This window comes from Rhinolophus ferrumequinum, chromosome 2, assembly GCF_004115265.2.
Source record: "Rhinolophus ferrumequinum isolate MPI-CBG mRhiFer1 chromosome 2, mRhiFer1_v1.p, whole genome shotgun sequence".
Classification (NCBI taxonomy): Eukaryota; Metazoa; Chordata; class Mammalia; order Chiroptera; family Rhinolophidae; genus Rhinolophus; species Rhinolophus ferrumequinum.
The window spans coordinates 79,685,479-79,700,845 of NC_046285.1; the positions used below are offsets into that span (position 1 = coordinate 79,685,479).

Below are 15,367 nucleotides of genomic sequence, written 5' to 3' on the forward strand. Positions count from 1 at the left end.
CCTGAGATTGTAGCAATTCAGTCACATCTTTAGGCCCTACTTTTGGTGCTAGTTCTCTTATTGTTTCCCCCACGTCTCCAGTTACTTCCTGCACTGAAGTCTTGCACACCTCAGAGTCACCCACGACTCTGAGGGTTGGAGGAATCAACTTCTTCCAAACTCCTGTTAATGTTGATATTTGACTTCTTTCCATGAATCACAAATGTTCTTAATGGCATCTAGAATGGTGAATCCTTTCCAGAACATTTTCAGTGGACTTTGCCCAGATCCATCGGAGGAACCACTGTCTATGGCACTGTCTGTGGCAGCCTAAGGAAATGTATTTTTTAAATAATAAGACTTGAAAAGTTTAAATTAGTCCTTGATCCATGGGCTGCAGAATGGATGTTGTCTTAGTAGGCATGGAGACATTAATCTCACTGTACATCTCCATCAGAGCTCTGGGGTGACCAGGTGCATTGTTAGGGAGCAGAAGTACCTTGAAAGGCATCTTTTTGCTGAGCAGTAGGTCTCAACAGTGGACTTAAAATATTCAGTAAGCCATGTGTGCTGTCATATGGCTTTATTGTTCCTAGAGCATAGTCAGAGTAGATTTAGCATGATTGTTAATGGCTTTAGGATTTTCGGAAGGTGGTAAAAAAGCATTGGTTTCAACTTAAAATCACCAGCTGCATTAGCCCCTAACAAGAGAGTCAGCCTGTCCTTTGAAGCCAGGTATTGACTTTTCCTCTCTAGCCATGAAAGTCCTAGATGGCACCTTCCAGTATAAGCTTGTTTCATCTACACTGAAAATCTGTTGTTTAGGGCAGCCACCTTCATTTATCATTTAGCTGAATCTTCTGGATACCTTGCTGCAGCTTCTACAGCAGCACTTGCTGCTTCACCTTGCACATTTATATTATGGAGACAGCTTCTTTCTTTACACCTCTGCTAGCTTCAGACTTTTCTTCTGCAGCTTCCTCACCTCTTTCAGCCTCATAGAATTGAAGAGAGTTAGGGACTTGCTTTGGATTAGGCTAACTGGCGTTAGAGGCCTAGCTTTTGGTCTGTCTCGGCATTTGACACTCCTTCCTCACTAAACTTAATGAGTTCTAGCTTGTGATTTAAAGTGAGAGATGTATGACTGTTCTTTTCACTTGAACTCATGGAGGGCATTGATTGGCCTGATTTTAACATTGTTGTGTCTCAGGGAATTGGGAGGCCCGAACAGGGGGAAGAAGAGGGGGGAATGAATGGTCAGTCTGTGGAGCAGTCAGAATACACACAACGTTTATCTATTAAGCTCTTATATGGGTGTGCTTCATGACGCCCCGGAACAATTACAAAAGTAACATTAAAGATCGCTGATCACAGATCATCATTACAAATATAATAATGAAAAAGTCTGAAATATTCAGAGAATTACCAAAATGTGACAGAGATGTGAAATGAGCAAATGCCACTAGAAAAGTGGTGCTGATAGATTTCATGTAGGATTGCCACAAACCTCACCTTAGAAAAACGGTAAGATCCATGTAGCACAGTAAAGCAAAGTGCAATAAACTGAGGTATGCCTGTGTTTTTTAAAAATGCGTTTCTCCCTTCAGGTTTGCTAGGAGAGGAGCAGAGGAGGTGGAAGGCAGGAAGGTGTGTGTAGTGGTTCAGAGCTCACACTCTGGAGTCGGAAGGTGTGGGTTCACAATCAGTCCTACCACTTCGTAGATGTGGACTTGGGCAAGTTAATTCACTTCTCTGAGATTCTTTATCCATAAAATAGCCAAAAACAAAACAAAACAAAATATTTGTTGGGGGAAGGTGGCACCACGTTCGATGAGTGCATAAAACACCCAGCATTGTTCTATAAATGTTGTTGAGTCTGTTCCAGATTGTCAAATGATCTAAGCACAAGATGGTGAGGAAGTGTAAAAACACTTAGGAAAGGGTGAGCACACATTCTCATTTGGGAATACGAAACATTGAAATCAGGAAAGGGCTGGAAAGTTAAGCTATTGGAAAATGGGGCAAGGGACTGGAAGCCTCAATGAAGCAGAAAAGGAGGTTGGAGTAGAAGGGGCCAGAAGCAAGAGGATAAGAGGGTGTGTGATTAAGGAATGAGATTTCCATGGTCCAAAGGTCAGTGAGCATTCCAGTGAGCACTAACCCTCCTAATTGTCATCACTCTTTATTTGGTATTTATGTTGTCAATTAACGCAACTTTTCCATTTAAAAAAAAACACACTTTTTTTTTTTTAAGGAAATTGAATTTGTGGATGGTTCACTTTTAAAATTGAAAAGTTATATTGAAGTGTATTTAGAGCAACCAGTGGAGTTTAAATTACTGTTGGTTGAAATGGATTCCGAAGAAATTGTATGGAAAGCGAAACTGAGAGAATGTAAGTGTTTTGTTTCTTGAATGAAAACTTGGTTTGTGGGGCGGTGGGGATGGGAAAGCAAATAGAGTAATGGTCTGTCCTGCCATCATAACATTTAAAAATCTGATGAAGAGAAACAAAGGCCCCAGCTCCTAGAGCAGAAGTGCCAGCTCTGGTTCTCAGTTACCCACATGCAGATCGCTGGAGGTCGGTGGGTGGTTCAGGCATCTAGGCGGGCTTACACAGTGGGTGGGTCTGGCCAGTAGAATTGTGTTTTTCCCCTTACCATTCTGAGGTTTGGATCTCAGATATTTTCATGTGAATTAGGGGTATTGTGACAAAGTCTCTTCCGTGACCTGGATTTAGATCTGTATTTTGGCTGATTACATGTCTCATTTGCCTGATTCTGCCTCTTGGGTCTTCAGCTGGTAGCTCCCGCTGTCTCTGATTACAATGGTACTGCATTCTCCCTGTTTAGCATTTTGGTGCTGGGAAGCCCTCTCACAAGCCCCTCTTTAACATCCTCTCCTGCTCTGAGAGAGGTAGGAGGGGCCCCCCTGTGGAGAGGGGAGTCTCAGGGAACACCAGGTAGCTGTGTCCCCATCCTGCTCCTCAGGCAGATCTGAGCTTGACCTCCAATTCTACTTGAAGGAAGTTTATCGAATAACAGATGTGTGTACAGTGATCAAATTTTGGAGCCAGAAGGGAGACAGAAGCATTGGGTTGGGAGTGAGGTCGTATGGACTCTAGTTCCAGCCCTGGAATTAACCAGCTCCATGTGGGAGTGGGGACCAGTCTCTCACCCGCGTGTGGCTGCAGTATCCTCATCTGCAAATGGCATTGAGGTCGCTCCTGCCGGTGCCACGTGTTTGTAGTAGAAGTTATGTTTGCATCAGTTGCATTTTGCATTGTGCTACCTTAACTCGTTCCCAGTGTCACACATAGTGCAGTGTTGACTACAGTGTGATTCCGAAAAGCAGCACAAGTGGTAAGTGCCAGTAACTGGGCGTTGAAGGAGTTGTAACCCACTCTGTCATTCCTTTTGTCCTCCAGAATTTTTATTTTGCTGTACAAATGCCATAACGTGGAGGATTTGTTAAGTGCTCTGAAAATCTCTTTATCATCTGAACAACATTTGAATGCTTTTTCAGCTCGTGTCTTTTGTATCCATTGGGTTATGTCTGTATCCTGGTTTTCCTGTCATGTCTTTACTGTCTAGAAACAAAGCCTGATCTAATTATTTTGGAATCCTCAGTCCTAGTTTAAGCATGAGCCTTTTAGATACGATTGGTTCTTATTCCCACTATTATACCCTTAAAATTAGCCAGTTTGAAAGAAGCCCTTTTATCCAAGCTAAAATTATGTACCTGTAAAGAATCTAGCTGGGACTCTGTGTTGTGGATTGTATTGTTTTTCTTGGTATTCATTAGTTTGTTCAAATAAAATGAACCTGAAAGATGTTCCTTTTCAGTCACCACGAAGGCTCTAGTAATAGAGGTATTTAACATGTAGCAACCTGCCTAACAGATGTTCTTCTGGACTAAAAACAAGTCTCTCGGCGGTTTTAAAGACCACTTCATAAGACTTCTTGCTATGTTTGATTTTTTTTTAACAACTTCTTTACTAGTACTCTGCATTGTAAGATGTTTCTGGTCTCCATATTTATTCATTTTATTCTTGGCCTAAGCTAATGGTTCAGTGAGATTCACCCTTAAGGGACCTTCACTAAAGGGACTTAGAGAAGACCTGTGTGAGACGTAGGCGCTTCATAGAGCCGGGGCTAAATTTCACACGAGGAAGGAAGGTGGTGTTGAATCACAAGGACGTGTCCAGAAAGAACCTCAAGCACAATGTTTTCCAAAGTACAGAATGAAAACATATGAGGCTGTTTTGGGTGGAGTACATATAAATATATTTAAAATAAAAAGGTGCTGACTTCTATGCCTCCCTTGTCCATATGGCGATTGACGCCATTGTTGTTCTCTGTGTAGTAGCTATAGATTTAAAGAACATTTCACCTGGCATACGGTTGTGACAAGTCATGACAGTGGTGTGCAGAGGACTTGTGTTTGGGAAACACTTCCCCGACAAGACCTGTTGGAAAGAGTACTTGTTATTTATCTCAAAAAGTCTAGCCTAGTGCATGTGCCTACATACCTAAAGTTAAACCCCAAACGTGTATTTGCACTTCCGAGAGGTGGCAAAGACTCTGGAGCTTCGCACACTTTTCACACACTGATTTCTTGAATTCAATTTCATGCCACTTTTTCTAACTGATGCTCATTGTACTTGAACAGGTGACTGGGTCCAGCAGGACCAGAGTCGGAACATTTCAAAAAGCAGCACAAGTGGTAAGTGCTCGTAACTAGACACGAAACGAGTTTTAACCCACTCTTGTATTCCTTCCCTCTGCTGTGATTTCTACGTTGCTGCGCAAAGGTGGTCTCGTTAAGAATCTGGTAAGCGCTCTGTCATGCTCTTAATCTGCCGAACCACCTTAGAATCCCATTTTCAGTGTGTTTCTACCTGAATGGTGATTTTAAAAGGAAATCCAGACTGAAGGTAGCTAGAAAGTAATAAACGTGATGGATTAATAAAAACATAACAATAAAGATAAATAGTGGAGACCAGAAAACAATAAACATAAAGTAAATTTGTTGATTGATTTGGTTGATTTATTTAAGGTAAGAGGCGACGGAAACTGAGCAGCACCCTGCCTGCTGAGGAGATCTGTGATAAAAGAATGAAGGTGGACACCTTAGGTTTGTAACAGTGTCATCAGTGGCTGCAAATCCTTTTCCCCGGTCTCCCTGTTGACGTTCATCCAGCACACGTGCTCTTTGGTCGGTCTTTCTAGAACCACATCCCACGTGTGCTGCCCTCCCATGTACCTCCTCCCTGTGCTCTAGGCTCCTCAGGCATGCATAAGGGTCTTCTTTGGCCTGCCCCGGCCGACTTTTCCAGCTTGATTCCCCACTCCAACACTTCACTCAGTCCTAACAGCATCGAGGGATGGAGGGGTCCCTTGCAGTCCTTAAAGGGAGGGTCATAACCGGTCCATCTTTACATTTCCCATAGCACTGAGCATGGAGCCTTTATGTAGACGATAGTGAACGCTGACTGAGTGAATGACTGTCCGTGTCCACGTGACTGCCCCTGTGTGCATTCATTGGCTTCACAGTTCTTAGATAAATCCAGGTGGGGCACCTCCAGCTCAGGTTTGGAGGCAGAGCTCAGTTTCTTTCAATTAAGTGGCAGAGACCGAGGCTCTGTAGTTGTGAAAATACAGTAAGAGATTTAAAACATGTACAGTACTCTAAGGAGCCAGAAGATGGAGTGTGTAGCTCAAAATGCAAGTCCAGGGGCAGCTGGTTAGCTCAGTTGGTTAGAACGCGGTGCTCTTAACAACAAGGTTGCCCGTTCGATCCCCACATGGGCCACTGTGAGCCGCGCCCTCCACAACTAGATTGAAACAAGTATTTGACTTGGAGCTGATGGGTCCTGGAAAAACACACTTAAATAAATAAAAGTTTAAAAAAAAGGAAATGCAAGTCCAGCAAGAATTCACAAATCTAAGTTTAAAAATCCAGACACAAATTAATATGAGACAAGGTCTCAAGCTTTTAGGGACCTCATGTAAGTCTCCAAATTAACCTTTTCATCAAAATACCTTTTCTTTTACTATTATTGTAAGAAGGTATGAATCTCCAAAAGCAGATAAACTCTTTAAAGTGAAATAAGATATTCTTCAGTTTGTAGAGCAGGAGGCTTTGAGGATGATGTGTGATTTTACTGTATATCACTATGGAAATGCTTATTATTAAGTCAACAAAATAAATGAGGCTCTGGAATTATTTTTTAGACATAACTAAATTGAGATACAATTTTTTCTAGTTCTATTGAGATATAATTGACAGATGAAATTGTATATACTTAAAGTACACCATGATGATTTGATATACATATACATTGTGAAATTGTAAATACCAATCAAGTTAATTAACAGACGTGTCTATCACCTCACATAGTTACTATTTTTTTTTGGTGATGAGAACACTTAAGATCTACTCAGCAAATTTTAAGTATATGATACACTATTATTAGCTGTAATCGCCATGCTGTACATTAGATCCTAAGAACTTACTCATTCTTGTAACTGAATGGGACACAATTTTATATTAAATTGATGTATAGAACAAGTTTTTCTTATTTCATGCAATTATTTGGCTACTTAAAATTAGCGCCAATACCAAGTAGCTAGAAATAGAATTAAAATTATCAAACACACTTAGAAAGATTAAGGATTTCCAGTCTTTTTGGAGTTGACAATATGGGATCACAATAAAGAAATTAATACAGATTTATTTTTGTTTAGGTATTTCCACAGCATTCTTTGAGATAGCCAGTCACTAACTAGCCTTGTAGTTTCAGACTCGGTATATCACTCTGTTGCCTTTCAAAATATGGTCAGCGCTCAACTTGAACAGAATCAATTTGAGATCTTGTTAAAATTTCAGCTCAGAGACTGATGATACAGTGGGTTTTGGGATAGTCTTGAGAACTTGCGTTTTTCAGTCTAGTTGTGGAGAGCACAGCTCACTGGCCCATGTGGGAATCGAACCAGTGACCTTGGTGTTATGAGCACCGCGCTCTAACCAACTGAGCCAACTGGCTGCCCGAGAACTTGCGTTTTTAATAGGTTCCCTGCACGGTTTTCCTTGACAGTGGGTTTTGAGAGCAAGGAGAGAGCGGCCATGTATCAGGAAACCACTAGAGGGCGCAGGCCGTCTTCCAGAACCCATTCTTGAGTCTAGAAAGTTGGAGAGGAAACTGACGTGGGGAAGGGTCCGAGTACACGTTAGATTCACATTAATACATTGTTGGCTTTGGATGAGCAGAGGTGCTGCAGTCCTGGAGAAGGGGCAGGAAATCTTCTTACGTCTCTCCCTTCTAATGTCCCCTCCAGTATTTGTAATGCCTTGAGGATCTTTACCTGAAGAAGCTGCAGCCAGTGAACGCGCCCGCACCAGAGCACAACCAGCTAATAAAAGTGATTGTTGAAAATCTAGTTTAATGATAGGGCTAATATTTTTTATGGGGCCAGTTGTTTCCGTTGGAAAATATATGCCCTTCCAAGATTGTGACACTTTCTTAGAGGTCAACAGGTATTACAGATACCTAACTTTTCTGTGGAATGTGCTTTTCCTCTAAAGCCAGGAGATGGCATAATGGAGACTGCAATTCAGATCTCCTGCTGCCCCCTTTAAGCGGTGCTAACATTTAGATAGAGATGCAGAGGTGGGCAAGGGCAAAGCTATGCATTTTGCCTTTTGAGCCACATAAATTATTTTTTGGAGTCTGAATTTTTTAAATTCCAATCTAATCTGTGCTGCTCTGTCTTATCCCTGAATTATCGTTGTGAACATTATACCCCAGTTTAATGTTAATTATATGAAATAGTTCCCCCCTAGTCCTTACGATGTTTTGGAAAGCAGGGATTTTTTTTTTTTGGCATTTAAAAATATTTTAAAAGTAGTAACAGTTACACAAATCATAGTATCCTTTTTAATAGAAGCAGAATCCATTTTCATTGTAAGTTGCTATTAATGACTGAAGTGTTGAGAAGAGCTACTGAATTCCTCATTTGCTTTTAGATGGAGCGAAGACCCCTTTAACAGACACTCAGTTGATTACCCTTGCTGAGACGTTGGGGAAGGAGTGGATAAAAGTTGCCATTGTCAACCTGGAGTTGGATATTAGCGATATTGATTCTATCCGGGAGAAGAAGGAAAATGATACAGCCTGTAAGTTTAGGATGCTGAAGAAGTGGCAAGAAAAGGAGCAGAGTAATGCCACAGTCCAGAATTTATATAACTGCCTGAAAAGCGTCTCCGCTGAAATCCAAGCTGTGCTGGAAGGTGAGCAGGAAATTATCTTCGTCATTTACTTGGAATCAAGCTGTATCTTGGTGAATAGCAAATGTCTAGATTGTGTTGCTTGGTTATGTATAAGTTGGGTTCAGATAATTATGCAGATGTAGCAGTAAGTACGTGAACTGCCGTAAGCTAAGTAATGATGATTTGTGCCTGGAGTCAGAGGAAAGGTTCAGATCCCTGCTCAAGTGTTGGCTAGCTTTGTGACTAAGCAAATTCTTAACCTAACTTTAAGCCTGTCTGTTGCCATCTGTCAGATGGATGCAAAAACTTCTGTGGCCTGGGTCTCTTGTGAGAACGTAAAGAGGTAACGCATGTAAAGCTTCAGTCAGGTAGTAAGGCTCAGATACGAATGTCGTGGTACTTGAGACAACTACCGTGTTTCCCCGAAAGTAAGACCTAGCTGGACCATCAGCTCCGATGCATCTTTTGGAGCAAAAATTAATATAAGACTGGGTCTTATATTATACCCAGTCTTATAGTGAAATAGTAAAGTAAGACCGGGTCTTATATTAATTTTTGCTCCAAAAGATGCATCGGAGCTGATGGTCCAGCTAGGTCTTACTTTTGGGGAAACACGGTGGTAGCATTGAGCCTGCTGGGCCTTCTGTGATATTGAAGCAGTGCTCGGAGAGGCCACTGGGTGGCACCAGTGAACCTCAGGCGGCAAAGAGGGGAAGGGAAAAAGCGGATCCCAGAGAGGCTAAAGGGAGTGTTTCTAGTCTCAATCCAGAAAACCACAGGGTTCCTTCCTTTGTTTTTTAAGCACTTCTTTTGTGGTTTGATTTAGCACGTTGTTATACCCGAGGTCAAACCAGTTCAAAACTTGGATTATTTTATATCGTTACTGTAGTTAACAAATGCAGTGTTACATCTCGGAGCTCTCAATAATATCAAGAAAGAGGTTTTTGTTTGGAGTGCTATTTGGACTTTTTATTCCAAAAAGGATGTAAAAGTGTGTAAAAGCCCCAGAAGTTTATATGAAAAGTAAAAGCATTCGGTGATCTATCAGGATGCTTTCAGACACGGTGGACGAGGTTTCTGAACTCATCCTGTAGACACTGGATGCAGAAGCCTCAAGCAAATAGAATAGCTGGTTTCAATATACAATTTTTCATTCTTATTCTTGGATATGTTGAAGTTATGTAACTGATTGAGGTGCACGTGTGGAAATCTGCTTATTTGCATGTAGGTGCTTCTGCCAGTTGACAACAGCGGTCACTGTGCTGTGATAACCAAAGAATCACAGTGTCTTCCGTCAAAGGAAGGCTCAGAAAAATCTCTCTCAAACCCTTGGTAATGAGTTATTTTGTTTGTTTGTTTTTATCTGCCCCTGACCTCACTGACACTTAACTTGCTGATATATTAGAAATAGAAAAGGGTTTGTGACATATTTTAGTAGTAAAGAGATCATAAAACTTGTTAGTCCAAGCCCTTCATTAAATAGGAAAAAAAATATCTGAGTTAAAGACAAACAAGCTACCCCTCCCCCCAATTTACCAGTATTTTATACCCTTTTATAGTCAAAATACCCAGTTAATTGGCTGCACGTTTTAGTGTCTCCTAACAATAGCCTTTAAATTGGAATGGCTTCTCTGAAGTTCAGGAAAACTCAGCAACTTCCAGGAGTTCCTTTTTGAAATGGACAAGTGATTTTATTTTAAAGCATGCCCCTTGTATCCCCAACAGCGAATCCCTGAATTTGTTTGATTATCTGTTTTGTTAGGTTTCTTACAGGCCATGTGAAATGTGGAGGATGAACTGAAAAAGGAAGCCTCAGGAACTTGTATCTGCAAAACACCATTTCCACTGATAATTGGTTAAAGACTTGAGGAGACCTTGAACTTCACGGGCCTGTGGAAGGAACTTTTTTATAGTCAGCCACTCTATAGATCATATTATCCAGGGGCAAAGAGAATGTAAACTATTTGGAAAATTGAGGAAGAAAACGCCCCTATTATATCAAGATTTTTTTTTATTTTTTTGCACCTCCTCCTCACACCGTCCCACCCTGCTACCCCACCCAAACAGGTACAATTACAAGGGGTGCTTAAAAATGACTCAACTCAGGTGAGAAATGTGGTAATTTTCTTTTTGGAGTCTGTGGACTATGAAATTCCTAACAAGTGTTTGAAACATTTTTAGCAATTAAATGGTGGTGTAGTTAAACTTGCACCCATTTAGTTTAGCTTTTATTGTATTGACATGAATGAAGAGAGGTTCCTGCTCTTTTAGCTCCCACACAGACAGACACACATGCCTCTGGCTACAGTCTATCTTTTTATGTGGGATATGATTTCTGTTTCGCACATTACTAACCTATCTGGCTAGTGGCCTGTTAAACCCTTAGACCAATCATGTTATCTAGCCCTAGAGTGATTAGAAATGAATGTAATCCTCTCCCATCGTGTTTGTATACACACTCAGAGGTGATCTTCTCACCTTATGGGGCAATTGAACTGGATCAATTGTCAGAGTTGCTGCAATTTTCATCAACTTTCCAAAATCAACCAGGCCAAACACTACATTTCTTGACTTTTACCCTGGGGTCATTTACTTCCTGGGGGGGATAAAACCCACTCAGAAATGGCCTTAGCAGGACCAAGGGAAAACTGCCATCTCTTCTTGAAGAAGACTTGCCCCAGGGAATCATGGGCCACATTGGCTCTTGTTAATTGGTGAAATATCTTTTTTTTGGAGGGGCGTATGTATAGATATTGTCACTCTCTCAGAATCATGCATGTGGTGATTAACATTTTGGATATGTTTTGTTAACTTATTTGAAGAAATTATAAATTACCATTGGTCTTCTGTCAACATTAGCTGGAGAGTACAATAAATCTCAATGAATTAATCAGAGAAACACACTTTATTGTTTTGCCTGTGAAGAACAAATTTACTTTATAGGGAAGAACATATTTTTAATTGTCAGGGATCCTGTGGAATTCAAATCAGTGTCACTTTATGCGTTTTTTTTTTTAATTGTACTATATTTTAGGAAACACATGGAGTTTTAACATTCGGAAGTATAAACTACTTAAAGGACTTGAATTTTTAAATGTTTATTATTTTTTATAAGTTGTTTTTTGAAGAAAAGCATAATTGCAGAAGTGCTTTGTATATAAGCTGGTTTCCTAACAACTTACAACCGTTTTCATACTATGGTTGAAGGGAAGAAAAATAAATCTGCATTTGTACAGTGTAAATGTGGCTTCATTGTATTCTTATTTCCTTACAAATTATTTTTTAAAGCATCATATTCCTCGACTGCTGTTATCTTCACTATTTAGCCATTAGTTGCTTTGCGACCAGCACTCCAGTTCTTGGACCAAGGCTGAGTGAGTGTAAACCCGAGTTCTGGTTCTCCCAGGAGTTTGCACAAGTTCAGAACAACCTGTGCCTTCCCGTAACCCATCTCACCGCAGGAATGCTTTAGAGCCCCCCGCTTCCCGCCCCCCGACTGCTGTGATGGGATGGTGTGTTTTTACTTAAAACCAAGTGGGCCCAGACTAGTTCCCCACCTGTACATCTCTAATAGGATTTTCTTGCACATTCGGGAGTCATTTTGTTATTTTATTGTATTGCTTTAGGGGAAAAGTTCCCTCCCTTGCTTTGTCATGTGGAAGCGCGTTTTCAGTCCATTTTCTAAAGAGGCCACCGTATTTGCTGATTTTTAACTGTGTCTCAGGAGGATGGTGGTTTCAGCAGTTAGCCTAGTCCATTGCCCAGTGCTGGGAGTCCTTCTTGGGGTGAAGCAGCGCATTGCCGGTGAAGGGCGTGATCCCCAACTGGGTAACCAGGGAGGTGCTGCTGGGATTGTGTCTTTTCCAACCCACATACCGTGGTTTGAGCATTTCTCATTATGGCTCTATAGCTGCTGATCCTTAACTAGAGTCCCTGGGGTTGAATTCTGAGTTCTGAAGCTCTTCCCGCTGCTTCACTGGGACCTCGAGCTCTGCCCTGGAGCCCTCCAGTGGACATAGATGCAGTTTGTTCCAGTCGCGATGTCGATTCCTTGTTAGCTAGCATGGAGTGAGTCAGCCATCCTTGTTCTGTGGAAGTCCATCTTGTTGTTTGCTTTAACCTCCAGCATGAGTTTCGTTTTTCGATGGGGGTGTGCTCTGTGCATTGATAGCTGTGTTTTATTTTCAAGCAAGTTGGGAAATCTAAAAAATGGTTTTGTTACTTATAAAAATGTAACTGCAGGGGGGAGGCGCTTGGACTAGTTCAGTGAGTTTTTAACTTTTCCTTATCTGTAGAAGCCATTTGTGAAAGGAAATATTACCTGGAACCTGCATTGGCGAAGCATTTAAAAGTGGAGCAGTACTGGTGTGGGCGAGGTTCTGAGCACTGCTGAGGGATTTGTGAAGAGCCCTGCTGCACCCTGAGCCATTCCTGTCAGGCAGAGTGGGAACCAGCTGATGACAGGGTTGCTAGGGTCTCTTAAACTATCATCTGGGAGTTTGTTTCTAAGACATCTGCAATGTGTAGTAAGCCGCGTTCCAGTTCCCCACTGTGGTATGTTGGCTCATTGCTTCTGAAGGATAGTAACCACATAATCCTAAACCATAGATACGTCAACTATTTAGATCAACAGGCTTATGAATTTTGGATTTCTCCCCCCAATATAAGCATATATAATTGTTTTGAACCAAGCAAGCTTGTGCCTTTACAATTTTTAACATTTTTTTGTAATTGGGAATAATTTGATGTTTAAAGACTGTAAAAACTTTATTCCTACATTAGGAAAAGAAATGTAAAGCAAGTGGGAACCCATGAAGATTTGCGTTTCTCTTTCTACCATTTTTGAGTGCCAGGGCCTGAGAACACAAATGCATGAGTAACGTGACATTTCCTATACTTGAGCTCCTCGTGTGTAGTGAGGGAGAGAAGAGATACATAAAAGCGAGGATGATGTTTGTATGGTTATGATGAAAGTGTCCCATGACTTAACTGGGATGTCAATGCAGGAGGCAAAAGGGTGCAGTGGTTGCGTGCACAGGCTCCATGGAACCATTCTGGTTTGCAGATGGCCACTTTGTCACTGTGTCCTCACATGGGGTAGGGGGATAGCTCTGAGTCTCTTCTGATAAGGGCACTAACCCCATCACGATGACTCCATGTTTATGATTTAATTAACTTCCTAAAGTCCCATCTTCAAATACCATCACACTGGGGATCAGAGCTTCAAAATAAGGATTTGAGGGTAACACATTCAGACCCATAGCAATATTGTAATGCACTTTGCCTTAAAGTAGGAAACCAAAATTCTGCTGTCTACAACCAAATGTTTAGTCCCTCAACAAGGACAACTGACTAGCCCAGGGTGACACGGCCAAGGGGTTTCATGATCTCTTCAGTGCTGGCCCAGACTAAGCTGGCTTTCTTCCCTTGTTATCCCCATGTTTTCTTTCCCCTTTAGCGTGTCTAAGCCCCTTTAAATCTTTTTTTTAAATAATGTTTTATTTTTCAATTAGTTGACATACAATAACATATTAGTTTCAGGTGTACAATATAGTGATTAGACGTTTATATAACTTATGAAGTGATCACCCCAGTAAATCACGTACCCATCTGGCACCATACATAGTTGTTACAATGTTACTGGCTATATTCCTTATGCTATACTTTACATCCCTGACTATTTTGTAACTACCAATTTGTGCTGCTTAATCCCTCTCCCCTTTTCACCCATTCTCCCAACCCCCCTCCCATTTGGCAACCATCAAAATGTTCTCTGTATCTGTGAGTTTCTGGTGTTTGTTCATTTATTTTGTTCTTTAGATTCCAAATGTAAGTGAAATCATAGTATTTGTCTTTCTCTGTCTGACTTAACCCCACTCAGCACAGTATCCTCCAGATCCATCCATGTTGTTACAGATGGCAAGATTTCATTCTTTTTTATGGCTGAGTAGTATTCCATTGTACATGTGTACCACCTCTTTATCCATCCATTGATGGACACCCAGGTTTTCTCCATATCTTGCCTATTGTAAATAATGCTGCAAAGAACATATGGACCCTTGCATCTCTTGAGTTGTACAATATCCACCTTTGGATGTCGGGCTAGCTCCCGAGAACCTTCCCTGTTCTCCAAAGCTCTGAGTCGTCAGTGGGGCAGCTGGCAGCTGGCTTTCATGTTAATTATCTGATTATGTCATTCTCAGGTATGCGAAACACTCACTGTTTATTTCCTTTTGAAAAAAGTAATTTGTTAATCAAATGAATCTCTAACAGGCTAGGATGGGAATACTTTTGGGGGGGGTTTGGACCTCGGTCTTGCTATGTTACTTTTCTTCCCACCCTATGTTCTGTAAAGGCAAGGACCCTGCCTTTTTGCACCAGATGGCCTCCTGTGAACGCCCACGCTATGGAGGGGCTGTGTCACTTAGGTCTTTAGGGAAACGATCTTAACAATGTAAAACAATTGATGTTGAGCACTGACTAGACGCCAGCACTGTACTGTGTCATTTAATCTGCGCAGAAATAGGGGCTGGGAGATAGGGGCTACAATTGTTTGAATTTCACAGATAATAGTAGCAAAGAGACTTGAACCAATTTAGCCCGGTCACCAAACCCAAAGGCTAAAAATACTTTTCAAAAATTGCTCACGTTTATTGTGCATGTATTATGTGCCAGACCAATGCCAGTGCTTTGTATGAATTGTTTTATTTAACCCTGGTGCTGATCTTTGAGGCAGGTTCTAGTATTCATTTCTTAGAAGAGGAAACAGGGAGAGGTTAAAACAACATGGTCGTGTTATACAACTTGTAAATTACAGACCCAGGCTTAAAAGAAAAACGTGGAAAACTAACCATGTGATGAAGGATAGAATTAGTTGTGAAGACGTTGCTGGGGCCAGTCATGTTTTGAAGCATTGTGTCATGGTAATTTCTAGAAGCAAAGCAACACCTGTGTTCCTCTGTATAAACCCAGCCCATAGGAGGAATGATCTGCCGGCCTCTCCTTGTTTCTGGGCACAGACGAGACAAGTCGCCAGTCTGTGTGAGGAGTGGCAGCAACGGGACAGTCCCAGCCCCATCAAGCCATCGAGCTCTTCCCACAGTCAAAGCTGCTGAAACC

General features: G+C 41.4%; 1 protein-coding gene across 3 annotated transcripts in view; it reads left to right on the forward strand.

Annotated features, from left to right (window-relative positions):
• Window positions 1–15,367, forward strand: part of LOC117036473 (uncharacterized) — a 49,224-nt gene that overhangs the window by 26,422 nt on the left and 7,435 nt on the right. For 2 of the 3 annotated variants that reach the window (XM_033131433.1, XM_033131435.1), the window contains exons 13-16: window positions 2,234–2,372; window positions 4,649–4,702; window positions 5,036–5,113; window positions 8,006–8,269. In XM_033131433.1, coding sequence (XP_032987324.1) covers window positions 2,234–2,372; window positions 4,649–4,702; window positions 5,036–5,113; window positions 8,006–8,269 — 535 coding nt within the window. Of the gene's footprint in view, window positions 1–2,233; window positions 2,373–4,648; window positions 4,703–5,035; window positions 5,114–8,005; window positions 8,270–10,010; window positions 11,501–15,367 lie in introns of those variants that run through there. The other variant, XM_033131436.1, reaches the window with a different exon arrangement.